Below are 26,186 nucleotides of genomic sequence, written 5' to 3' on the forward strand. Positions count from 1 at the left end.
CAGGATCGGATTACTAAAAGTTGAAAAGAGATGGGTTTGAGAAACAGGACAAATAGTCTTTATATTGCTAAGAGACCTGTGTAGAAATTTTGACTGCCCTAGAACATCCTGAGGCAGCTTTGGTAGACAGCCATTTTCATGACCATGCAGTCTATCCAATCGAACAAGGGCAACTTTTCGTTCATTAGACGTAAGAGGATGATATGTTCTTCTGCCTGGAGAAAGTGTTTCCTATGTTCTCAATCGAATGTCCGTCGTTATCATCCTCTGTATTTCGTTTCAATCCAGACATTCCGACCCGCAACCATAATTTCGAACAAGACGACGATTTAAGCAACGAGCTCAATGACACCACCGGCCTCCTTGATCTTGCGCTCGGCTTCCTTGCTGACGTAGCGAGCCTTGACAACGATGGGGACTTCAGGGAGACGGCCCTTTCCGAGGACCTTGGCGTAACCCAAAGAGAGGAGGTCGAGGACAATGGCCTTGTCGGAGGGAACCTTGCCAGCAACGTACTTTTCGCGGGTCTCCTCGGGGACGAGAGACCAGAGCTATTAAGAAAATTAGCCGAGTCCCGACGAACAATATCCTCCCATCACGATAATCGCTTCGAGAATTGGCGGATCGATATAATTACCTTGTCGAGGTTGATGGTGGGCTTCCAGTAGTGGTTGCGCTGGAGGTGGAAGTGTCTCATACCAACCTTACCGAAGTAACCGGGATGGTACTTGTCGAGGTTAGTACGGTGGTGGTGCTATTCGAACTGTTAGCTATCTCTTCACTTCCCATTTTCGATGTCTAAAAAGTTCATACCTGACCACCGGCCATACCACGACCACCGGGGTGCTTACGGTGCTTTCCGACACGACCGTGACCGGCGGAGACATGACCGCGGTGCTTCCGCGTTTTGGTGAGTCTGGTAGGCATGGCGGCGGTTGTTGTCTGTTGTTGTCGACTTCCAGATTGCAAGGAGTAAGAAGGAAGCCGCGAAGTCAGATTGGATTGTGTGTTGTTCGCTTAGGGCCAAATTTGGTTAGCGCATATTATTTTTGTGTGCAGAATAGAGTTGAGTGGGGCTGGCTTTGATTGGTTGGCGGATAGCGGGACCTCGAGCCAGCCCGGTCTAACCGCTTCAAGAGAGGGGATCTTTTCCCCGCGTCATTTTTGAGAGCTCCAACTTGCTAGACTATCAACACATTTCTGGTTTGGCACTTACAGTTTCATTGAGCGCAACTTTCAGGGAATCCTCAGTTCAACGCGCTCGCCGGCTCCTCCACATAATCAGCTTTGATCAAACAACATGCGGCTTATCAAAAGCAGCATTGAACACAATGGCTCCGGCGCCGTGACATTATGCCCCGAAGAGCCGGAAGACATGGTACGTTTCGCCGACCAAGCATTCACTTAGGAAAGCACTAATTAGGACTGTTTAGTGGCACGCCTACAACCTGATCCGCCCGAACGATCTCCTCCGAGCCAGCGCAATCCGCAAAGTCACCACAGCCCAAGACAGCGGGACAACAGTCTCGCAACGAGTCCATCTCATGCTCCAAATCCGTGTCAAGGGGCTGGATTTTGACCTAAACAGTTCCCAGCTCCACGTTAGTGGACAAATCATGAACGAGACACAACATACACGAATAGGGCAGCATCATACACTCGATCTGGAATTGCATCGCAATTTCACGCTGGAGAAAGAAGTGGGTGCGGACGGGGAAGGGGTTGGGTGGGATAGTATTGCGATTGATATGCTCAAGGATGCGGTAGATGAAGGCGGTAAAAGGAGGGCGGAGGCTGTTGCCGTTGTGATGCAGGAGGGGTTGGCGCATATATGTTTCATCACGCAGTTTCGAACGATATTGAAGCAGAAAGTTGAAATGTCGATACCGCGGAAACGGGCTGGAGGGGGAGATCATGATAAGGTCATTCATATTCTTTTCATTGGCTGAACATACTTCGACTAACATCATACAGGGACTATCGAAATTTTTCCAAGTCACCTTAGATACATTGCTCCGCCAAATAGAGTTCAACACAAGTATAACAGCCAGCAACAATAATGACGAAACTGCGAGACCGATTCTCCTAGCCTCGCCAGGATTCGTTGCGGCAGGKTTCCAAAAACATATACAATCGGCAGCGTCGACAAATACTCCTGCTTTGAAGAGGCTACTACCGAGCATTGTGGTTGTGCACTCGGCTTCTGGATATCTTCATTCTCTCTCCGAAGTGCTCCAGTCACCATCCGTCAAGACATTACTCTCGGATACGAAGTATGCTCGAGAAACCAAGTTGATGGACGACTTCTTAGACCATCTCCGCAAAGATACCAACAAAGCAACCTACGGACCACGAGAAGTCGAACACGCCGTAGAACAAGGGGCTGTCGGCAGAGGAGGTGGCGTGCTTATAATCTCAAATAGATTATTCCGCTCGCAAGATGTGGCCGAGAGAAAGCGATGGGTCGGGCTAGTTGATCGTGTCCGCGAAGTCGAAGGCGGAGAAGTTCGCGTACTGAGTTCTGATCATGAGAGTGGCAAACGACTCGAGGGCTTAGGTGGTGTTGCTGCACTTTTGACCTTTCCGGTTGCTGAAGAAGATTTTGGTTCTGACGATGATGATGATAACATGCATAACGACCAACAACATGCTATTGAGGCGCATTAGCGATATTGGATAGATATATAACCGATTCATATACCGCAAGCAAGTATTTCGCAATTGCTTGGATTCTTCAAAGTCCCGAGCGATAGGTATACAACGGGATTCTTCTCCCATTTTGCATCTCATCCATTATCTCAAGTATAATCAGCCAAGGCCAACCAAATTGTCGAGGTCTCTCACATCCTGCGTAGATAGAGGCAGATCTCCGAATTCGTCTTCTGCATCGAAGTGTGGCTGACGATGTACATTCTGGGTTGGATATATCTTGATGCTTTGGCTAACTGATAAAACCACCTTCGGCTGAGGAATCTCAAACTTCTCAAGAACAGTGGGATCAAGAGCTTGGAGCATCAGAGAAGTATCGTCTTCAAAAGACTCAGTCAATCCGGTCCAATTATTCGTCGTACCTTGCAAAGGCTCCCTTGGCTGGTCATTGTGTGTCGCAGCGGAAGAACTCAAGCTTTGCTGGGTATTCTCTATGCTTGCCATATGCTTTTTCAATTCAGGATCGTCCAGCCAGTCATCTCCAAGCTCAGTTTCTAGGTCACTGAATTCTTCCGAGATACAATTGGCTGTATCGTCTGTCTTGTTGAGTTGTGATTGTGGTTGCATCACACCTGGCTCTTCCTCCTGTACGGGAGAAAGACTATCCAGCTTGCTCTCATCTTCCGCATCTTCAATCAATCCGTCTTCATCCGAAGCTTCACTCTCCTGCGTCATCTCAGAACCCTCCGTTTCCTCTTCCATTGATTCCCTCACCTCATCCACCTTCTTACTCCCCGCACCAAAGAAATTCAGCAACAAAGGCTGACTAGCCGTAATCTTACACGCATTCGGCTCCGGAATCCCTAACCGTCTCCTCTCCTCACGCTCTTTTGCTTCTTTCTCAGCCCTCTTCTTCTTATTCGCCAGTTTCTTTTGCTCCCGTTCCCGGAGTTGTTTGGCTTTCTTCTCTCGCTCTTCTTGCCTTTCAATACGCTGGATTTGCGAAGCACTGAATTCGAGACGTTTATTCGATCGCTGGTATCGTCGGCGCACTGTCCGGGACTTTTCGAGGATGCGCCGTGGTTGCTGTTTCTGTGGTTGCGGCATTGCAGGGTTCTGCTTGTGAGAGCGTGTCGCTGTAGGCGTCAGGAGCGACGTCAGGGTCGAGAAGATAAGGCATCGATAGTAATATAGATCAATATTATTGAAAAGGTAATTAGTATCACATTTGACTTTGTTTATCGTCCGACAGGACGAAAGAGGATATTGGTAAACAAACGTCGTCCGAAGTATATGGCAGAATTCGGGCGGTGAAAACCGTAGATCGTTTCGAAAAGATATTACGCCGCAATTGTACTACGAAATCTCAAGACAGTCTACAATCTTGAAATCCTACCGAGAGATGCTTTTGAATATTTGAGATTTATTGCACTTCTGTTTTAATAGCCGACATAGACCCCATACCATACATCCAATGAAGCTCTGAACGGAAACCCGATATGACATTCAGAAAACTATCACCAGACTTTCTCCAAGCATTCTCACTTGAATAGCATTGTATGTAGGCCCACTCGACATCGTAACCACGTAGCGTACGGATTTCGACTATCAAAAGGATATCGTATAACCGCTCTCCAAGCTCAAATCATGTAGCAGCACGTCTATGTAGTCGTCCACAACCGCCCACCGATTTTTGATCAATTGAATATCAACTGACGAAGATAGCGGATAAAAAGGAAATAAAGGTTTTAAGAGGATAAAGGTTGGCGGAGATTTTCCTTGTGTCGAGGAAAAATGGGAAAATGGTGACCATGAACAATTGAGGAAAACTCCAGAAAGATAAGAAAAATGCGAGAAAAACCAGTTATTCATTCACAGGGCATGTGGATGTAAATTTAGATAATTTACTCGTCATCTTCCTCCTCCTCGTCAACGGTGGTCTTGGCAATACGGTCCAAATCACGTTGACCGCTCTGGGTGATCCGTCGGCCACCCTTCTCCTCGTCAATCTCGACAACACCAATCTTCTCGAGGGCCTGGAGAACGCGGCGGTCGACCTGGCCGGAGGCGTCGACGTGGTGGGAGGGGCGGGAGCCGCGGTTCTTGGGGGATCCGTGGACCTTGCGGAGACGGCCAACACCGACGGTCTTGCGGAGGTAGATGTGACGAGCGACAGCGGCGGCGCGAACGTAGAACCTATAACCATCAGAAACTATTATCGTTCGGTGCGAGGTATTTCGACATACCAGTCAGCGTCCTGGGGAGGAAGCTCGTTGGAAGCAGAGGTCTTGACAGTGTCGACCCAACCTGCTCAAGTCAGATTTTATTCATCGCAGTATGCTGATTGCAACTTACCAGGGATGGCGAGCTTTCCCTGACGCTTCAAGAAAGCGGAGTAAGCGCCGATGAACTTTTGGGCCTGAGAATGACTGTTAGTCCCACGTCTTCAAAGTACTGTCATCACACAATTGCTCCAATTGTCCGCTCCGCATTTCACGTTCTCTCGTCTATATCGTGGGTGCCCTTTCGCCGCATATCATCGATGCAACGTCGTAGTGTCAGATGATCTGACGAACATCTTTTGTATCCCATGACTGCATCAAACAACCCGAGCCTGACGTCCATATCCCTTTTCTTTCCACCTCCTGCGCAATCCCAGATATAGACGAGAGATTCGAGAAAACAACAGCCAGACAATTCGTTCACGGATCCCTTCCTCCCACAAGGCCGCAAAATCCCCATCACCAACACTTTAAAAAGCATAGAAAGAGTATGTCCTTACATCGACGTCCCGGACTGTGACACCACCCATATTTGCAGACTTTTTATTCTTCGTTGATTGTTGTCGAAGAAAGGGAATAACGAGGAAAGGGGGTCGCGGTGCTGGTCGAAAAGCTCGTCGTCGTCGTCTTCAGATTCAGAGGTAGACTTTGGTGGCCGAGTTTGCTGGTTTAGGCGATGGAGCGCGAAGATTTGTGGGATTACCTAAGCTAAGCGGTGAATTTTGTGCGGGAGCGGGTTTCGCTTGTCCTGTTACGGTTAGATTTGAACCTCATGGACCTAATTGGTTGGTAGTTTTTAGCTTCCCGTGGTTTGGGCCTGGTTTCTGAGGCATCAACAAAAAGTAGTACTGATTCTCTCGAAATCTAGATGCGAGAACCTTCCTGAGACTACATGATATGTTGTAATACAGAAATAGATCATTAAGAATAAGTAAAAAATGCATTATATAAGTCGTTATGTACAATCATCCCCAGGCTCCAAACTAAGCCTCCTGCTGCCCTGAACCATCCAATATCAAATACCATCTATGCTTGCGCCAAGCTCCGTACATAGCCCTATACGCCGTGGAATGTCATGCCTTAAAATAAAATCACTCCAGCGTCGTGCTCCTCTTGAGCCCAACACAATATCGAACAAATAATGTATCAATGAAATGATCATGTCGAATACCCGGTGGCCGGCACTGTTGGAATTCATCAACGGCGTCCTGAACGCCATACCCTTTCCTCTCGATCAGATAGCTAACAATCAGAAACCCTGTCCTGTTGAAGCCATAGTGGCAATGAACCCCGACCAAAGGACGAGTGGGATCGCCAACTTCTTTGCCCGTCTTCTCGGTAATCTCTTTCTCCAATTGATCGACCAACCCGATAAAGTCCCTGGTTTCATCGGGTGTGGGCGGAATCTTGGAGACTGTGGGATGTTTGTGGTAGTGAATACCACCCTTTTCCAATTCCTGGGGGTCATAAACCGGGTTCTCGTGACTGATGTCAATCACAGCATAGATTTTACTCTCCCATTGTGCCGAGAAATGAACTGGATTGTGCACTTCGTCTACTCCGCGGAGCATCTTCATAGCTATGAATGTGCTGGCTATGGGTGTCGAAGTGGGGGGCACTTTCTGCCATTTGGCGAGATTCTTGACATCCCACTTGCCAGAAGTGTTGAGATGCTGCAATTGCCAGCCTAGACTTAGACGGTTATCGATATGTTTTTGCAAAAAGTCTTGAATCAACCCTGCGAGGGTGCGATAGGTCGCGCGGTCGTATAGAAGGGCGTGAGAAGCTGGAGCTGGCAGGATTCTGGTCCTGACCACCTTGCCCTTGGACGACTGAATATCTGGCTGCTGCTTCTCTGACACATCGAGTCCGTACAGCTCTTCGTCGGCGCGAGGATCTGTAGATGCAGAGCTTCGAGTGTCGTGCACCTGCGTCGCATCAGGAATGATTGCGTCTTGGGATCCGGTCCGCATAGTCGAATCAACGTCAGAGCCTTCCATAAATTGAACGATCTTCGCTACTTCAGTAGCTTTGGTAATTGCATCTGCCTCGCCAGCAACAAGCAAAAGGGGTACTCGAACATTTGCCCAGACTGCCTGGCCAGGCATGCCACCCACAGCCTCTCCGTGGCTGTTGTATACCGGAAGACTTCCCCACGCCATTCTCCTCCAGACGCCACTTCGGCTTTGTGAGTTAAATCGTATTTGTAGCTGCTTTGTGTCTGGGTCGGCTTGTCCACCGACAAATCGGAGGACACTTTTGCTTTGAACACCGCCTCGGCGGTCCCAGAGACGCCACAAATTGAATATAGGGGTTGGTATATGAAGAAGCTGTCGAGCACGTGCTGTTTCTTGTGCATTTGGCGGTGATGCTTTGGGACAGATGGCAATGACACCTTGGATATGCGGCTTCAGCTCTTTGCCTAATGTGGTGCTGGATGATGCCAACAGTGCAGACAGGGAACACCCGAGACTGTGCGCAATTAATACTACACCTTGATTCGCCGCTTTATCTCGATGTTCCTCAATTGCGACTGCAATGAGTTCCGCCAGGGCTTCAATCGAGTATGCTTCCCAGTTCGTGGGAGCGAACGAGGACAATCCGCAACCAGGTAGATCGATTCCAAAACATGGGCCGACGTTTGACAGACTCGTCAAAAGCGGATGAAATTGCGCGAGACTGCCGCCTAAGCCGTGAACGAAGACGAGCATGGGAATAGGTGAAGGCTTTGAGGGGAGTTTGTCCATGTGAGGGTGCGGACTGAAAAATGTTCTGATGGCCGGGTATGTCGCAACGGAGGTTGTGTAGGAGAGGTGTGAGCAGTGTTTTTTCAATAGACCCGGGTCGATATCTTCATCTAAAAAACATTATTAGCATGAATACTTGGTATTCAATTGGAAAGGGTTGCGCACCATTAGGGGAGAAACGTCGGTATGTAGCCGCTAACTGTTTCTCATTAACCACAGCCGCCGTCCGTGTCGACGTCGAACACCCATCGCTGTCATCCTCAGATGATGTCATTGTCGAATTCGTATTCTTACGATGATGTCGCCTCCTCACCAACGGCCGATCGGTGTCAGACCGACGGAACAGACGACTCGACAACAAGCCACAGCCGGCCATTGTAGCAACACAGGTAGTCCAAAACAAGAGACCGGGAAGGTTTATTCGAACATGATTGGTATCAGCGTCGTAAAGGCACAGACGTATCAGTTGTTTATATAGATCATGCTGGTGGTCACGAAAATAAAGCGCAAGGGGGTGGAGGGAGGCCGAACGGATATATGAGGAAAGCCGATTGATATCAACCATTATCGATGAAGGATCCTAGCCCTAGAACGGGGTGAGGCGACCCGACCTAAACCCAAAAAAAAGCAAGTAATAATAGAGAATCGATGTGTCAGACCGAACCCGAATGAGCCCAGCTCTAACGTAGTCCGTGGTCTGTATTGTCTGTATGAGGAAAGCGGAGGATAACGATTAGCGGCGCGGCCCCAATGAAGTCAGGACTCAGCAGCTTTTCTCCTCCAGGATTCCCAGCACCCAGGAGTCGGGATCGCAACTGAGGGCTAGGCCTGTCACCAACAGCGTTTGTGATTGCGTTTGTGCCGGCGCGTTCGGGAGCGGGACGGACAATAGATCTGAGAGCGTTTCGTAGTCGCGCAATGTGATTCGTTCAATGGATCGATCTCCTTTCTTTTTTAATATTGGATGATTTTAAAAGAAAAGAAAGTGGATACGTAATTAGGGATAAAGAGCGACACTAAAGGCGCGAGCGAGAAATGGCGCCGATGGGGGGGAGTTGAGGCTTGGAGTCAACCAAGTCCGCACCTGCCGGCAGATAGAAATTTTCGGGCGACCACCAGATTGGCGCGACCACCAGAAGACAGAGTGAGGCGGGATCAGAAAGAATGAACGACAGAGCCCCCGACGACGGCCAGCGCACTGCGTAGTATATGTTGTACGCAGTTACACTCACGATCGGTGGGCCAATGGCGGGAGTAGACCGAGGGTGGTGCTGGTGTCGCTGGCAGAGAGTGTGCCTCCAGAGAGCCGATAAGAAAAGATGAAAGAGAAAGGTTTAGTGTGAGCGACGGAAACGCGAGGCGGCACTTAGCTCTGTTATTGCGTCACTCCCACCCCCCTTCTCTCTTTCTCCTTCTCTACGGAGTACGTTTCTGTTACTTAGATGGTCAAGACTCACTTGTTCGACTCGAGCCTACAGGATTCACCGGAACAGTCGGTCAGCTGTCACCAAACCAACAAATAACACACTGAGTACGTAGCAGCGCATAAAATCCAAACAACAAACCACGCCGCGAATCGAAACGACGAGAGACCCCAGACTCCCCTTGCGTATTGCTTATTCCTTCGGCTCGGTGACACAAGAGTCGGTGAGACGTTGCTTCCTCGATCATCCCTGATCCTGGTAATATCCTTAGCCTATCCTATCTGGATAGGGTTTAGCCATAGGCCCATTAAACAATCGATTCTCTGCGGAAGCCAGTGTCAAGCTCCGGCTTCTAGAGTACGGCTTGGATGATTGGGATTGCGCCACCTGTGGGTATTCCCCGTGTTTAGGAATGCTCTGTGGCGGCGCATATATCCGCCCATGTGTGAGTGAGTTCAGTGTTTTGATTCGTCCTGTATTTGCTATAACATTGTTTTTCCACTACATGGCATACGTGTTCCATATATAAGACAGATCAGCCAGGGAATAGTCAAGCGCGATGCAGCCACGTGAATTGAGTTGCCCTAGTTGGGACTGCCCCTTTTATCAGCCTTATTCTCTCGGCGCTATTATTATTGCCTCTGCAAACAGCCGTGGACTTTGCATATACGACAAATCACATCAGCTGACTGACATTAAAATACCCCAGTCATACCCATGTAACGCATCCCAGCGAACAGGAAACTAGAAGTGGCCAATTACACAAACTTTCAAACTCGATCCTGGAAAGGGATCTTGGTCACATCATTCTATTTTTTTCCCTTCAATCTCTCTTCTAATAGATTACTGATGGACAAGTATCGACTTAAAGGTTGGACAGCCTCATCATCCTCCCTTTCCACGTCAATACAGGTAGTACGCTTTGCATAATCGGTGAATAGAGCATCTAAACAGTTCGGGTGCTCATGAAGATCACCCTCTGCAAACAGATACATTCGCCCTATCTTCCTGGTCATCTCTATAACCAGTTGGGAATTTTCACGGCGCGTGAGATCATACGCCTTGAAAGCCGTCGTGATCTGATCGATCTCGGTAGCATGATCAAAGATCGCATTAATCACTGCTACGTCTTGGAGCGCTTGCGAGGCGCCCTGGCCGGACCAGGGAGGCCGTAGCATGCGCCGTATCGTCGATCATACATGCTCGCCCTTGCAAACTGACGTAGGATGATGATGGGTTGTGCTCTGTGGCCGCCCATGGCGGCAAAGCCTGCTCGAAACCTAGTCTGGCTAGCTGTTGAGCCGTCTCAGTGTAGTGATAGAAGAGATATATATCCAGAGCGGATACTGTAGTATCTGCTTCCACGAATTTGCCGTCAAAGTTCACGATATCAAGCTTGACCGCTCGTTCTTATGAGTGAATGCCTACGGCTAAGTTCATCTGTGTGCCTTTCTTGATCATATATACATTAAAGTAATAGCGCGGCCCAATCATGATGGGAACGTGGTAAGCCTAATTTCTTCAACTTTATCAGGGAAATCGTGAAAAGACAACCCAGCTCTATAGACAAGCCAGCCGTCGTGGTTGACGGGCAGGGTGATAGGGTGTTTAGGGCCCAGATAGTGACTTTGAGTCGCGCTCCTATTCCCATCAGCTCCAATGAGGACGTCAGATGAGGCTCTGCTACCGTCCTGAAATGTGAGGATAATCCGCTATCCACCTTGCGAATGACATCAAGTCTCTTTCCGATGGTAATGTTTTCCTTGGGAACCAGTGCAGAAAAAGTGTGGAGTAGGTCTGCGCGACTGATGGCCCTGCACCCCTTGGCCTTGCTCAGCCGAGCAACCAACTGACCCTTCATGGGACCCTGAGTGATAATCACTTCGGTCGAGCAATATCTTTGTTCATCTCCGATATTGATGACGTCGTTGAAATAGGCATCTCGCACCTTCTCCCCAATCGAGGGCATGGCAGCAATTTCATTGGGATGCAAAGCGAGGCCCGCTTCAATGTCGAAATATCGCTGAGCTGCTTCGTATGATACGTGCACCTCCAGGTGCGGCTTTTTTTTATCAAGCGAATAGCCAGCACTAGACCGACGATGCCGCCCCCTGCAATTGCTACTCGGGTCTTCATGGGTTCCATTTTCTTTCTTTGTGTTAAATTACTTGCAATTGGAAAGTATTCTGCATATCTCTCTCAGCTATTCAAGCGCCCACTGCCTTGCTCTGTTGATTGTACCTGCAATTTTAATGTTATAGTCTGCGAGCGGTAAATCCTAAAATTTGCTCTGCCATTTAGCCGACTATAAATAGTACGTAACGTAATGGCCCTATGTTGTTTGATAGTGGCATCCCTCAACGTCGCCTTCCCATTTTTTCTTCTTGTTCCACATAAGTTACGCAGTTTCACCATCTAAACAGCCTCCACAACAACGCCGTAGTCCGCCTCAGATACTTCAATAGGCAGTCCAGTTTTTGTTTTTACACTAGTTTTATAGAGAAGGATTGAGCCACCCAGAGGTGAACGTCGTCACTTATTGGGACTGCCCCTTAAGCAGTGCCAACTATTGTGAGCTGTATTGTATTGCCCAACAGACAGCCGTTGAATTTTAGTCAGCAACAAATCATATCAGCTGACTGAAATTAAAAAAGATCAGTCAATGCCCCGTGAGATGCATCCCCTACCAGCCTAGCATACTTGGCCATCACACCCCGTGTCACCTGCGGCTTAGGTGGTTGCCAAATCTTTGATCGTCTCTCCAATTCCTCTTTCGAAACATCCATTTTGAGTTCGTTCGTCTCCGCATCAATCGTAATCACATCCCCATCTTGCACAAGGGCAATTGGGCCGCCAACCGCGGCTTCCGGCACAATATGGCCTACAATGAAGCCGTGACTAGCACCTGAGTATCTTCCATCGGTGAGTAGAGCCACGTTGGTGAGTTTTGCGCCCATCAATGCTGCGCTGGCTTTGAGTTGTTCTGGCATGCCGGGTCCGCCCTTGGGACCTTCGTAGCGGACGATCAGGACCAGGTTTTCGTCGCGAGGAATCTGGCTCTTGGCGAGGGCGTCGTTGAGTTCGTGTTCTTTGTTGAATACGCGGGCTCTACCGGTGAATTTTAATCCTTCTTTGCCCGTAATCTTGGCCACTGCACCTCCCGGAGCTAGATTACCACGGAGAATCTGAATATGTCCGGTAGGTTTAATGGGGTTGTCCAAGGGTCTAATAATGACCTGATCTTGAGCAAGTGAGGGGAAAGACTCCACATTTTGAGCAAGAGTCTTGCCCGTCACCGTGGGGATATCACCATCCAGCAACCCGGCAGCAATCAAAAGCTTCTGCACAGATGGAATACCTCCAACCTCGTACAAATCAGCCATATAATGCTTACCACTCGGCGCCAAATCAGCAATAAATGGGATCTTGTCGCTGACTCTCTGGAAGTCGTCCAGAGTCAAATCTACCTCGGCGGTTCGTGCCATTGCCAAAAAGTGCAACACAGCATTCGTACTTCCACCCAGGGCCATGGTCATGACCAAGGCATTCTCAAAGGAGCGCTTAGTGAGAAGTTTCCGTGGCGTAATATCCTTTTCTATACAAACATGGATAGCATCTGCTACCTTGACACACTCGCGCATCTTCGCGGGTGACTCGGCCGGCGTAGACGAAGAACCCGGAAGACTCAATCCCATAGACTCAATAGCCGTGGCCATCGTATTCGCCGTGAACATTCCTCCACAAGCACCCGCACCGGGACAGGCATGTCGCTCAAGATCCTCGATAATCTCATCTTTATTTTTGCTCGTATCACCCCCATCGTCCGGTTGGCGGAGCGTATCGTACGCATAAGCACCTGCGGCTTCGAAACAGCTGGAAATATTGATTCTCTTTCGTAATATATCAGAGTATCCGACGGCGATTGTACCTCCGTAAATCATGATAGATGGTCGATTGTGTCGAGCCATGCCCATAATCACACCGGGCATGTTCTTATCGCAACCGGGGATGCAAATATTTGCGTCATGATACTGCGCACAAGTGACCGTCTCAACGCTATCAGCAATCAATTCTCGAGTTTGCAGAGAAAATCTCATTCCTATGCATTGTATTAGCGCATCTCCAGCCTCACCCAGTCTGCGCTATCTTCTCACCCTCGGTTCCCATGGTAATTCCATCCGAAACACCAACAGTATTATACTGCCATGCAATCGATCCTCTATCTGTAATAGCCTTCTTCACCGTCTTTCCCAAATCCAACAAGTGCATATTACACGGATTGCCTTCCCACCAGACCGACGCAACTCCGATTTGGGGACTCTTTTTCATGGCATTTTGATCAGGGACGCCGGCGGCGTACAGCATTGCCTATCGAACATCAGATCAGATAACTCGATAGTTTGACGTGATAGAGACAACCTGTGCGGCAGGGGAATCATGGCCGCGAGTCAGAACAGTGGAATATCTGTTCAGGACTGGGGCGCCATCCTCGTGTTTTGAGCCGTGAGGGGCGGGGGAATAGTCGATGTATTTTGCCTCTTCAGGCATTGTCGATGAAATGCAGTAGTGCTAAAATTCAATTATTTTCGATCTTAATGAAAAAAGTGTGCGTTCAATTGAAATATATTTAAGTGTTGGGGTTAACTGGTGACTTCGGCCAGAAGCCCGTTTGGCAGGAATGCGGGGTACTGCGGACTTCGGCAGGAGCTAATCAGAGCACATTCATTTCTCATCAATTAATTGTATGTATTCTTCGAAATATATACGAGACACTCCGTCATCACGATCCTGAACATTCGTTGTTGGAATGTCAGAACAATATCCATTCCAAGGTTGACTTTCTTTATAAGTTAATAATGACCTCTGGAATGAATAGTACGATGCAGAATGAACATATCTCAACTGATAATACCTAGGTATTCAAGGAGAGATCGCGCCATGAGAGCAGAGAGGGTATCTATCAATCATAAACAGACAACCAGCGTCCAGCAAGATCAGAAATTCAAGACAGCAATCCAAAGCTAACAGCAGCACCCAACCCAGCCCCGGCCAACGGGAAAAGACCTCTAATCGCATTGAGCAGCGACCACTTCTCCAGCAGACCGACAAACTCCTTTTCAGTCTGCTCATCCTGCGCATCCTCCTTGCCATCAGCGGGGAGATCATGCTTTCCCGAAGTGTACGTCACGATAACATTGTTAACAGCCACAATGGCCAATAACGTAAACGGTGCGATCATGACGTTCAGTCCGGCTGCGGTGTATAGCAAACCAACCTGACGACCTGTCACGCCACGTTCGCGGCCGAGTGTGTATGCGGCGAATGAGTAGAGGAGACTGGAGGTTATGGCCATGGAGGGGAAGAGCTTATGTCCGAGGTCGTAGGCAGAATGCCATTGGCGCGCGATGTGGGATAGCGGTGCGCCGAGGGTGGTTGCGGTGCGACCGTTGGTTTGTGGTGCACGCTTGAGAATGAGGGACGGGATGGTGAAGAGGGAGATGGAGAGGATGCCGCCTACGCCGTGACATGTCAGTGATGCTTCGAGGGAGTTAAATGGGTACATACCGGAGGCAGCGGCGGCGGTCACGATAGCCGAGACCTGAGCTGTTTTGACGAGGGTAGAGTCAGCCATTGTGATGAGGACAAGCGATGATCGTACTGTATGAGGAAATTGAAGAATCGAGATTATTGAATTGAAGGGTGTAAGGTGTTCTGAAGAGGAGGACAGTTCTTTTAATAAGTTGGGTCAAGCATGCGATCTGTTGGCTTGAAAGAGGTTCTCCGGAGTTCTCTGAAACATCCCCGAATTATGTTGGTTTTGGTGTTTGGTGACTAAATCCTGGTACATTCCACTTCGATCTCGCTAGGCGATTCATTTCCACTGCCACAGTGAATTGGATGATGCATAAATTAGACGGGTTATGTCAGCACCTTTGTATGGTTACCTATCATATATTTACAACCTGAAAATGAAGTCTTCTTTCGGCTCGATAAATGTGTATCGCAGCCATCAATGATACCCTAACCCTGACCAATTTGACGCGTTGAACGCGTTGAGACGCGGAGGAAAAGGAGAAGTCCGAACGGGTCTTGCCATACACTTTAGACGTCACCCTACTTCTGTTTTCCTTGTGAATTCTACTTTTACCGAGTACATGTACACGTACTGTCAGGTCTGAGGCCAAAATGGAACCAATAGAGTGTGCAATTAACCTCACTGCCTCAGACAGTGAGAATGATACTTCCATGCGAAACAAGAGGGCAGCCAATGCGGGCCAGGACAGCATGGAGAAAGATCTCTCTGACCTCAAACAAAATCTCGACCTTGCCTTGTCAGAAATTAAATCAAGCGGTTCTTTCATGACACAGAAAGCACTAAGTTCGGCGGTTATTCCTGGTCTTCACGTACCCGGCGTTGGAGCCATCGGGCTTCCTATAACAATTGAGAGTGCGAAGGCAATGATCCAATCTTCTCGGATGAGTCCATACGGTAAGGGAACAGAGACGCTGGTCAATGAAACAGTGCGCAAGAGTTGGCAGCTTGACGCCAATCAGTTTTCCCTTCAAAACCCGCTTTGGGAAAAACAAGTGGGTATTTACAAAGATCAGGCTATTGCTGGTCTTGGTCTTACTACCGCGAAACCAGAAGAGGTCAAGGTGGAACTTTATAAGCTGCTCATTTACGAAGAAGGCGCATTTTTCTTACCACACCAGGACTCTGAAAAGGCAGATGGCATGTTTGCGACACTTGTCATCAGTCTGCCTTCAAAACATGAAGGTGGTGAAGTCATTGCCTCGCATAAGGGCGAAAGTCTAAGATTTTGTACAGCCTCAAACTCTGAATACGGCTTCTCATGGGCTGCTTGGTATGCTGATGTCATGCATGAAGTGAAACCTGTCCGATCCGGCTATAGAATCGTGTCCGTTTACAACTTGATTCATCGTCCCTCAGCAGCACTAATCAAATTTCGTGGTGATAAGGTAGGAAGCCTCAACAAGCTGTTTGCTGCGTGGACTCTCGCCATTGAAAACTCAAAGCACCGTCTACAGAGTTGGGATTCTGAAGTCGAAGACAAGTGCCCTGCAGCGCTTGTCTACTTACTTGATCACCAGTATTCGATTGCAGAGCTCAGCGTTGCTAAACTCAAGGGGGTCGATCGACATCGTTTCGTCCAGTTACAGGAGGCCTGCCTGAAGAACGGCTGTGATATTTACCTAGCGAATATTGAGAAGTCTGTTACGGGAGGAGTACAAGACGATGACTATTACGGCGGCTATTACGGTCGTGGGCGCAGCCTTGACAATGAAGATTACCATACTCTCGAAGACGTATATGAAGACAGTCTCGAATTACTTCATGTTGTAGACACGCAAGGCGTTGTGGCAGGAATAAATCTCTCATTCTCCGAGAACATGATAATCCAAGATGACGCTTTTTAAAGGCGATCCGGATGATGAAGACTTTGAAGGTTTTACAGGCAATGAGGGAGCTCATGCGACTCACTTTTACCGACCGACTGTAAGTTTATCTGCGGAAATCACCCCTATCTCTGTTCTCCACGTCTCACAGTATTATAGGGCCTTTTGATTGTGCCCAAAGCGGTCAGCTTTCTATTCGAAATCGAACGGTTGAAAAAAGATCAGGGCGATGTCAAGCATATTATGGAAGAATGTGAACGCATGCTGACGCAGCAATCGGACGAGATCTTGGTGAAGAAGGCACTGGCACACGTCTGCAGCATCTTGGCTGGATTGGAATATCATGCAGACGAAGAAGCTCGTGAGAGGTTCATAGATTTAATTCTCACGAGATCTTTGGAATTCGCCGACTTTGAATTGTTCAACCGGGCTCTGTTGCTCAATAGATACCTCTCATCCTCTCACAAAGCCTTCATCGCCAAGGCTATTGCAGATCATGGACTAAATCCAATACGCTCAGCGTAAGTCCAAGTCCTAGAATGGGTCGAATTATTGTACTAACTCTGAAGTCTAGTCTAGACACAAAGCTCAAGGGCACGGATGTTTTCGGGTATGGGCGTAAAGATATCCTAGATCTGCGACTCCTTTATGATATCACGAGAGAATATTTATCGGTCTGTACACAGAGAAACCTAACCCCTTCGACTGAGGTGGTAGAATGGCAACAAGCGACGTTCCTTACGGCAGTTCATGAAGGACTCACAGGCTTGGAGTCGGATGGACAAAAGGTAGCACAAAACTTGAGGGAGATGCCCATAATGGGGTCGCTTGAAAAGTGAGATATTCCTCTGATTCTAGAAACTATGCGTCTAACATCAGCAGAATTGAAAGATGGTTGCTCAGCCATGTGGAGAATACCACTTTTACCGCGTCACTCATTCTATCCACAAAAGACTTACTAGGAGACGACCTAGACAAGAATGCGGTAGGCAGGATGATTAAAGGCCTTCTTCCGAGAGTTATCCAGTCTTTCAAGATTGAACACGAGATAGACTTGACTTTCCGTGTCACTCATAACCACAACAGCAAATATCGTTTTGGCTTTGGTATTTGGGAAAGACCTAAGCGAGGGAGTATCTGTGTTTCTCCGAATTTGGCGATCAATTTGATCAAGTTTGCTAATTCCGAAAATACTGACACCCAAGGTATAATGAGCGCTCTTCTCAAATATGCCAATAATGTCAGGGGTAGCGCAGCGAGCACTGCTTTCCACGAGCTTCTATTTCCTGTGGCAGTAACAATATGTGAGCTTATAGCACAGACAAGCAGACCTCCGACTGCCGACGAAAAGAACTTCATCATCGAATTGCTGAGGGTATACGTGGATGGCTATGTCAAAAAAGTTCGTCCACCACCAGCAGACTGGAAAAGCAGGACTACCATCCGATGTACTTGTTCTGATTGCATGGGGTTGCGCCGGTTCATCGATGATCACGAATCGAAGGTTCAAGATTTCGCAATGCCAGAGAAACGCCGGAAACACCTGGAACAGCAACTCGATAGGTCATACTTCAGATTAGTTACTATCAAAGAGGGCTCGCCTCACAGACTACGTGTCGGAAAAACAAACGCTATGCTTGTTTCACACTACAACGCATGGCTTCAAAGAGTGCGCGCGGCCAGATCTGTATTGAATCAATTATCTGAAAAGGGTCCTTTGGAAAAGATCATTGGAGAAGGTAATTATCGCGCCATCTTTGAGCATACGAATCTTCGAGTCCCTGAAGATAACCCTGCCAACAATACTACAAATAAGAATTCTCGGCCTACAGCTCAGAGCACGGTGCCACAGAAGCGTTCATGGCTGGGTTAGAAATGGACATGACAAGATCGAATTTGGCCCATATTACGGGCATTGTCACAAGATTGCTACTGTGATGTGATTGTACATTATTTCGGGATTGTATCAAATGATTAATATTACTCGAACCAACATTATTCCCCAATAACACTAAATATGTAAAATACACTAGAAGCCCTTATCGGGAAGTACTACTGGCTCATCTCTGCTGAGTAAACAGCTTAATAACCATGCATAGTCGATCAATACTGACATGGGCAAGTCACAGTTTCGTATGTCAAAGTCACCGGCGTCAGCGTATCCGTGTCTGAACCATCGCTCCAGATAGGTTGCCAATACCCACTGAACGCTCTGAAGTCATTGATATCCCTGGCAACAGGTGTCATGGCATACCATCCAGCACCACAACTCAATGTACCAGCAGCCGTGTCCTGGATACACTTCTGATTCGTAACCGCGCTACTGCTCGTAAAGTCGCCGAACTCAACCCACATATCTTCAGCTGTCGTCAGGACCTGCATAGAAGGCAAAGCGACAAGGTCTCCTGAGCAAGTCATGTAGAATGTAGCGAGCTCGTAGCCGGCTCCCCATCCACCCCAAACTGGGGAAGAGTGACCATCAGCCATGTAAAGTTGTTTTCCATTGATGTGGTCTGCTCCTGAGGCGCTAATGGTGAAGCAGGAAACCTGTGACTGCAGTGGACAATTGCTTGCCGTTGTGACGGTTGCTGTACTTGTTGCGGAAGCAGTGACAGTGGTTGCAGTGTACGAGACTACAGCACGTGAAAAGGTCTCGGTGTAGAGTGTTCCGAGAACGTCTACGGTGCTGTAAGCGGTATTGGTCACAACACCCGAGTAGGCAGTTGCGGTCGAGCTATAGAACGTCTTCGTCACGGTTCCGGTGGCAACTTGTGAACAGGCGAGAGAGAGTTTGGTTGCATCCCAGGTAGAAGCAAAAGCCGGCTCAGACACAGTTCGTGCACGTAACTTATGAGCAGCTCCAGTGGACTTTGGTGCGGCGCCTCTCACACTGAAAGGATTTGTAGGCGCAGCAGTTTCAAGAGCTCTCTTGCGCATGTACGAGTCACCGAGAGACTGGGACCCGCTGGAGGTGACGTACGAGGTAGGATTCACAGTGGTAGTTTGAGTGAACACGCTCGTAACGGTAGGATATTGATAAATGGTCGAAGCGGTTGAGATGGTCGTGGGAAGAGTGATTTGTGTAGTACTAGGAGTCGTGGTGGTAGTAACAGCATACGCAACTCTTGTTGGTGGACTGTAATCAAGGTACGCTGTGCAGAATGCTGCACCTTGACTGCGCATGGAGCTGATTTCATCTGCTGTTGGCACGTCGTTGGGGACGGTGAAGCACTTTGTCAGACCAGCAACATCCCCATTTGACGAAAGAACCTTTGAAGAGCCTCCAGTGAAAACGAGGCTGTTGGTGACATTCGTGTAAGATGTCATCTCGAGTTGACCAGCAGAGCACGCACCGCCGTCAGTCTCAATCAGGGCTGCATTGAATCCTACTGCCTCAGCGCTGTTTATATAGATCGGCTGCGCTTTGTATGCTTGATTCTCGATATTGACGCCGATGGAAAGAGAGTATCTCATGATCGGAATAAATGAAACGGTAGCTGCCTTTGTAAAGACGGGGTAGGTGTACTGAACACTCGGGGACCAGTTGGAGATCTGTGAAGCAGCACTCTGTGTGAAATCGAGATACATAGTACCGCCAGTAACACTGATGGACGCACCACCCGTAAAGCTAACAGCGGCCGAAGTTGACCATTGAACGCCGAGACTGTATGTAATGGCAGGCGTGATTGTAAACTCTCCTGGAACCGTGATAGGGTCGTCAAAGTTCAACGTTGGGAACGCGTAGTCCCATTCACCAGACCAAGCATCAGTCGTGTCAAGACCCATGACAATATTTGCTTCCCAGCTCAGAGTGGGAGTCATGTATGCACTCTCAATCGCACCGGTGGAGGTGGCAATCATGACACTACCGACGAATTGAACTTCAGAGATGGTAAGCGCGCAGTCGACGCAGCTGACAGTACCGACAGAGGATGTGATGATATTTTGAGCAGGAATGGAGAAGCTTGTATCCCAAACGTATGTGTAGTTCCAGTAAGTAGCAATGGTCTCCTCAAGATAACATCCAGTAAAGACACACTTGATGGCATCACGGTTGGCATATGCTTCCGAGACATCATCATAAAGCTCTTTCATATCACAGATTAGCTCAACAATTTCTCCAACCTCTTCATCAAAGGCGCCGATGATCTCATCCACAATATCATTGCAGCCGACATCCCAAAGATACTCCCACCACGATTCGTCATTGACGTCGTCGGACCGTTTGGCGAGGACATGCATTGGATCTTTACGGCGTACAGGGCCGATTTGAGCCGAAGGCAGATCACGCTTAGAATACACTGTTGTAGGAGGGACGTATACACCATTAGAGCAGTAACCAGCTAGGCTGTTTGCAGTCTGACCCCATAGGTCAGCAGGTGATGGAAGGCCGGCTGCTTGGAGTGCATCTTCCAGAGCCGCTTGTCCAGTCGAGTTGGATGTTGCATTTGGATCGTATGACGGAGCTGTTACACTAGTAGTCGAAGCTGGCATGGTGACAGCAATGTTGCCGTTGTCATCATATGTGTTATTGGCCGTGAGATAAGCCACGATCTTCTTTTCCTCTGGTGTAAGGTCAGCGTACGAAACATCAGTGCTAGTAGCAGAGCTAGGCGAAGTGGAAGTTGCGATCGGAGCTGAGCAAGAAGGCGTGTAAGAGACTGAACTTCCAGAATTGGTGCTACCAGTACCATAGCTGATCTGCATAGTTTCAGAAACGTCGGCCCAAGTTGTTGCAGAAATTTGTAAAGTGACAGTGAGGCTGGACTCATCGGCTGTATAAGATGATACCATATAGACTCCTCTTTGAGATGCGGAGTTGCAGCTTGCTGTGTTGGTGATCAGGATTAAGTCAGACTGAGGCCATTGGCTGACAATGTTATATGCAACTTTAGTTGACAAAACTATGGTCATGGTTTCACCACCTGAGCAGGTAACAGTATCAATGTCCTGAGAGTTCTCCAGTGTGACTTGTGGGTAAAGCATAGTGTAAACGACTTGCACGATAGTTGAGCCGGAAGGTTGTGCATAGTATAGTGTAGCGTACATGGAAGGGGGCAAATTGAGGGGCGACGACAAATCAACACTTGGATCAATAGCAGGCAGGACGGTAGTGCTAAGCTCGGGGTCAGAACTGGCAGCACAAGTAGGAATGCCTGTTGCTGTTGGTGTAGGGGTAGGAGTCGTTGTGATCGGATGGAAGGTGGTTGACGCAGTGCCGCCAGGGCATATGGAGGCTACCAATATTCAGATTAGTCATTGGGGTTAAAATAAGACACTGGTTACACTGAAGAATAACTTACAGTATGGTACTGCGGCGATAGTGACTTGTGTACAGCCTAAGGGTAGTTCGTCATCGAAAACTGCGTATACAGTGCTGTCCATAACACAAAATTGGGCTTGGCCTGCTGGGAAGGCCGCATTTGTCCAAGCAAGAATGCCATTTGCCACAGAGAATGTGCCGGTAATTGCCCCGTGGTTTTGCGATCCAACGAACTGAATCTGGGATACACCGGCATCTGTAGAGACCAACAGGTCTCCGTCGTACAGACTTGTTCCATCGACGTAGAAAACATCTGCATCCGAGCAAGAGGCTGTCACATATCCGGATCCAATCAGGACTGCGGTGTTATATATTTGTCGTTTGCGTTTCAACTGACTTGGCTCGACATATAGTACCAAGGGTGTCTGTGTTGCAGACGGTGATACACGTATGGCACTGGATGATTGTACCGTTTGAGAGGGATTGACACGTGCACTCGAGCTAGGTCTGATAATAGCTGATGAAGAAGCTGACGGCTGCGAGCCACCAGACAGAGTCATACTCGTAGATGAGCCCGCGGTTTGAGACAATGAAATAGAAGACAAAGAATGAGAGCCATGCGTGGCAGACGATGTAGAAGGCAAAATGCGCGCAGATGAACGTGATACAGAGCCTGACGAGTGACCCGGCTTTGAAGGGATAGTCGTGCCAGTATGCGCATGTGTATGATGAAGTCTACTAGACGAATTCCTATTCACAKCCGAGGAAGAGAATACGGCAGACTGACTGGGTCTAGAAGAGTGTGAAGTGAGAGAGTGGCTATATGTGCTGACTTTTCCTGATTCTCCGGATACCAAGGAGGTTGCTCCTAATGAATGGCCGGAATCAGTTACCGTTGCCGACGAGCCCGACGAGTATTCGAAACCAGCAGATGTTGGGAATGCAGTGAGTCCTGTTGGGAGAGAAAGAACAGCGGTAGTACAGGGGCAGATTGTAGTGTAGCTAGTCCTCGTGATTGTAACAGTCCAGGATTCGTCATTTTGACCGTCAATATTGTCCTTTGAAAGACCTGAAACGAACGTAGTAATGAGCAATATGCTCAAGAGAGTAAAGAGCGACGACCACATAGTAAGTGATTTAAATTATCCAAACGAACAAAAGAGTGGTTAAACACATGAAAAGAGCAACAACATGAAAAATCAAAGCGAGAATGTACGCGGAGCTCAAAACCCATCAGTATTTGTAACTCCCAGTATAAGCGGTAAGAGGATTTACTAGGTACAATCAAGCAATCCAGAGGTCGTTGCCCCTTCCTCTTTCAGCAGTCAGGGCATCGGAGTTCCAGTGGGGCAACATAATCGGTCTTAGCGACATTTTGACAGCCTCCGGCTCAAAAAGCTCAATTACAGTAGACCAGCCACGGAGCAACTTATTAGTGGATTTATGTATTTTGTGATGAAAAATTCTCACCAGACAATAGTAGACACAGACGCTTTACTGCTATGACCAGAATAGCCAGGTTATAAGGAGATGACATGATCTTCTCATACTTAATAAAGCCATTGCCTACTTATCTTTTGGGGGAAAAGAGCAGACTCACAGAAAAGAGAGACATGAAATTATTACCCGTATCTCACAACAAAGTCTATACAGATCCCCCCTTTCCCTCAAAGTCGGATATCTATTCGGCATCACCGAGATCACCTGGGCAAATGTGCCTCGTGAGTCAAACTAGGTTTAAAGTAAACGATGAATTTGCGAATAAATAAGCTTCCTGTACCTGTCATGGCTGCTTGGCACTCGGCTAGGTACTCTCAAATTGCAGGTTAGGGCTAGAACCTCGGGTAACATGGCTACAGAGCAGGCCGGCCATCATGATCCAAGAAGTATAGACCATGAAATACCCCTACCTATGGAGTACGCAGTAATAGCAGTACAGTCTTTTGTCAGTATACTGGAGAGGCTTGTGCTTAAAAAAGCTTTCTTTTATCAGGACACGCAAGCACCGGCTCCGCTCAGCGGGGCAAAAGTCAGTAATTCTCCGCTTGCTTCTGGCACATGGCAAAAACAACCGACTAGCATTGCTTAGTTCAGCCCTAGAAACTCGATTTTTATCCTATGTTGGAAGTTCATCCAGTCACCCTGGCGCCAAGATAAAATTAAAAAAAAGTGAGCCGGAACGGGGGTAAAAAGCCCCATCTTTCGAAATTGATTTGTTACTACGTTGCTATTATCACTTCAGAAAGACTAATAGCGCCGAGAAAAATATATGGTAAGCTAGAGACAATGCAAACATCTTCTATGACTTGCTATTGGCGTTTAAGAAGGGGTTGTACTATTCCCGGGTTCCTGCATAGAGCTAATGTCAGTTCTGACCAAAAGCATGCCTAGTAGCGGTGATTGTGAAGATGGGACCCACGGGATCTGACTCGAAGGGCTACCTTTATACGTAGGCAGGTTCCACTGTGTGGCTTCGCTCTGTGCACTGTACTTAGTAAGTCTGCATGCTAAGTGAACTCGGCTGGCTGAGTAGGATTGAATTAAAACTGGGAGAATCCCGGGAAACGCCTCAGTGCAGTGTGAAATTATCAATGTCCGATTTGGCTTCTTTTGCCGAGAACGCTTGGTCTTTCAACCTGACTATTGAAGTGTAAGAGGGGTTTTCTCTGGTTGGCCCCTGAATGGAGAAGGATCGTGATGGATTTTGACCTACTGCTTTCTTTGAAAACGACCCTTAAGTAACCGTAGTTTTTGATAAAGTCAATCCGACGCTTCCGCGTGCAATCGCCAACGTCTCTTCACAGGACCTATAAACGTCTTTCCTTGATACAATTTACTTTTTGTTGGGGGCTTGCATTGCAGCTGATACATTGATCACAATGCTCAAGCAAGCACTGTTCCCAGCACTGCTTCGATTGGCATGGCAAATTCAATTTGTCTCAGCTTCACCTTACCAGTATCGAGTCATGGAACATGGCTCAGCTTTTCCGGCCCCAGCAGAGTATGGGACATGGCAGATGGCCTGGTACGAAAACTATTATGATGCCGACATGGTTTACATCCAGACAAGCAATCCAAGCCTCAGCAATGTCCAAGTTGAAGTCGCCGCTGCCGCTTACGAGTACGATTACTTGGTCTACAACCAGAACGCTGTATTCCTACCGGGAAGCAATGGAGTTTGGCAACTTGCCGATTACGACAATGACGGAAACTTGGATTTAATCTACATACAGAATCGAAACACGGCATCAGGAAAGGTGGAAGTCAAAATTGCTTCGGGCGCTTCAAACTACCAGACTCTCATACTGCAGACGCAAACTGTCTTTGATTCACAAATCAACGGAAGATGGCAGATGACTGATTACGACGGCGACGGAAGCCTAGACCTCGTATATATTCAGAACAGCAACACAGCTTCCAACAAAGTCGAAATCAAGGTTGCATCTGGTGCATCCAGCTTTAAGACATTGACGAAGGACATCACAACATCTTTCAGTATCGGAAATGATGGGACTTGGCAAATTGTGGACTATGCAAACAATGGAAACATTGATCTTGTCTACATCCAAAACATCAACACATCCTCCGGCTACGTTGAGGTGACGATTGTCTCCGGTGCCTCAGGCTACGAGACGACTGTGCAAAGCGTAGCGACTACTTTCTCTGTTGAGGACAATGGCACTTGGCAAATGATTGACTGGGACGGCGATGGACTCCTAGATCTAGTTTACATCAAAGTACAGGACACCGCTGGCACAGTCGAAATTCATGTTGCTTCGGGGTATGATTATGCGGCGGATTATTAAGGTGAAACAATGATCACTTGATCACGATTGTCATTCACTTACTGGCGTCTCTTCCAACAAAACCAGACCATTTTTGCCTATCCTTTGAGAAATTTTTTTACATATACATCTTACTGTAGTTCACCAGAAAAATTAAACAGAATGCTCGAGATTCAAGTACAATCCACTACTGTGGTTCACAGTTGACGAACGCCATTGGCTACTCAGGACTGGAAGCATTTTGCAAGCAGGTTTCTTGTAGATGATACATAATTAAATCTGTCAAGTGTGATTGAGTTCTCGAAAAATACCTGTCAGCTTCATGGAAACCGGATAGTATTCCCAACCAGGCTGTCAAATTAAGAGTTGGTTAACTATTTCCTGTCTCTTCAGGCCGGCGGTGAGCTTCTATAGTCCCCGGAAATCCGACCAGCTGCCTTATACCCCGCTATGGACCGGTACCGGCTTTGGAGGGCAGTGTAGATTCACTTGACCTCGACCTGCTCATATTTTACTTATTTCTTCTCAGACCTCTGAGCTTTTCCCACACCAGGCACTTTATTTTTCAAGTAGTTTGACCCTGATTGAACCATATTCTATAGCCGCTTCTGAGCAAA

The 26,186-nt window shown here is 47.9% G+C and overlaps 10 protein-coding genes across 10 annotated transcripts; 3 read left to right on the plus strand and 7 right to left on the minus strand.

The window, feature by feature from the left end:
- Nucleotides 1-329: 329 nt before the first annotated feature.
- On the minus strand, nt 330-927 carry BHQ10_007307 (uncharacterized protein; the record flags this gene model as incomplete). The annotated part of the gene is made up of 3 exons (XM_040879989.1): nt 330-551; nt 638-754; nt 814-927. 3 exons carry the CDS (start codon nt 925-927, stop codon nt 330-332), a joined length of 453 nt encoding a protein of 150 aa, XP_040735811.1.
- Nucleotides 928-1,300: 373 nt separating this feature from the next.
- On the plus strand, nt 1,301-2,667 carry BHQ10_007308 (uncharacterized protein; the record flags this gene model as incomplete). The annotated part of the gene is made up of 3 exons (XM_040879990.1): nt 1,301-1,378; nt 1,434-1,922; nt 1,975-2,667. The coding sequence occupies 3 exons, from the start codon at nt 1,301-1,303 to the stop codon at nt 2,665-2,667; spliced, it is 1,260 nt and encodes a 419-aa protein (XP_040735812.1).
- A 141-nt stretch (nt 2,668-2,808) lies between these two features.
- On the minus strand, nt 2,809-3,756 carry BHQ10_007309 (uncharacterized protein; the record flags this gene model as incomplete). The annotated part of the gene is made up of 1 exon (XM_040879991.1): nt 2,809-3,756. One exon carries the CDS (start codon nt 3,754-3,756, stop codon nt 2,809-2,811), a length of 948 nt encoding a protein of 315 aa, XP_040735813.1.
- Nucleotides 3,757-4,553: 797 nt separating this feature from the next.
- BHQ10_007310 (uncharacterized protein) lies at nt 4,554-5,461 on the minus strand (the record flags this gene model as incomplete). Its single annotated transcript, XM_040879993.1, has 4 exons — nt 4,554-4,845; nt 4,896-4,956; nt 5,005-5,068; nt 5,432-5,461. The coding sequence occupies 4 exons, from the start codon at nt 5,459-5,461 to the stop codon at nt 4,554-4,556; spliced, it is 447 nt and encodes a 148-aa protein (XP_040735814.1).
- Nucleotides 5,462-6,022: 561 nt separating this feature from the next.
- On the minus strand, nt 6,023-7,952 carry BHQ10_007311 (uncharacterized protein; the record flags this gene model as incomplete). The annotated part of the gene is made up of 2 exons (XM_040879994.1): nt 6,023-7,788; nt 7,844-7,952. 2 exons carry the CDS (start codon nt 7,950-7,952, stop codon nt 6,023-6,025), a joined length of 1,875 nt encoding a protein of 624 aa, XP_040735815.1.
- Nucleotides 7,953-10,225: 2,273 nt separating this feature from the next.
- BHQ10_007312 (uncharacterized protein) lies at nt 10,226-13,650 on the minus strand (the record flags this gene model as incomplete). Its single annotated transcript, XM_040879995.1, has 5 exons — nt 10,226-10,395; nt 10,957-11,164; nt 11,790-13,201; nt 13,257-13,470; nt 13,522-13,650. The coding sequence occupies 5 exons, from the start codon at nt 13,648-13,650 to the stop codon at nt 10,226-10,228; spliced, it is 2,133 nt and encodes a 710-aa protein (XP_040735816.1).
- Nucleotides 13,651-14,104: 454 nt separating this feature from the next.
- On the minus strand, nt 14,105-14,734 carry BHQ10_007313 (uncharacterized protein; the record flags this gene model as incomplete). Its single annotated transcript, XM_040879996.1, has 2 exons — nt 14,105-14,616; nt 14,668-14,734. 2 exons carry the CDS (start codon nt 14,732-14,734, stop codon nt 14,105-14,107), a joined length of 579 nt encoding a protein of 192 aa, XP_040735817.1.
- Nucleotides 14,735-15,348: 614 nt separating this feature from the next.
- On the plus strand, nt 15,349-17,360 carry BHQ10_007314 (uncharacterized protein; the record flags this gene model as incomplete). The annotated part of the gene is made up of 4 exons (XM_040879997.1): nt 15,349-16,387; nt 16,545-16,621; nt 16,681-17,042; nt 17,096-17,360. The coding sequence occupies 4 exons, from the start codon at nt 15,349-15,351 to the stop codon at nt 17,358-17,360; spliced, it is 1,743 nt and encodes a 580-aa protein (XP_040735818.1).
- Nucleotides 17,361-18,624: 1,264 nt separating this feature from the next.
- BHQ10_007315 (uncharacterized protein) lies at nt 18,625-22,344 on the minus strand (the record flags this gene model as incomplete). Its single annotated transcript, XM_040879998.1, has 2 exons — nt 18,625-21,758; nt 21,825-22,344. The coding sequence occupies 2 exons, from the start codon at nt 22,342-22,344 to the stop codon at nt 18,625-18,627; spliced, it is 3,654 nt and encodes a 1,217-aa protein (XP_040735819.1).
- Nucleotides 22,345-24,663: 2,319 nt separating this feature from the next.
- Nucleotides 24,664-25,590, plus strand: BHQ10_007316 (uncharacterized protein; the record flags this gene model as incomplete). Its single annotated transcript, XM_040879999.1, has 1 exon — nt 24,664-25,590. One exon carries the CDS (start codon nt 24,664-24,666, stop codon nt 25,588-25,590), a length of 927 nt encoding a protein of 308 aa, XP_040735820.1.
- Nucleotides 25,591-26,186: the final 596 nt, after the last annotated feature.

Source organism: Talaromyces amestolkiae (genome assembly GCF_001896365.1).
Source record: "Talaromyces amestolkiae strain CIB chromosome Unknown scaffold15.1, whole genome shotgun sequence".
NCBI lineage: Eukaryota > Fungi > Ascomycota > Eurotiomycetes > Eurotiales > Trichocomaceae > Talaromyces > Talaromyces amestolkiae.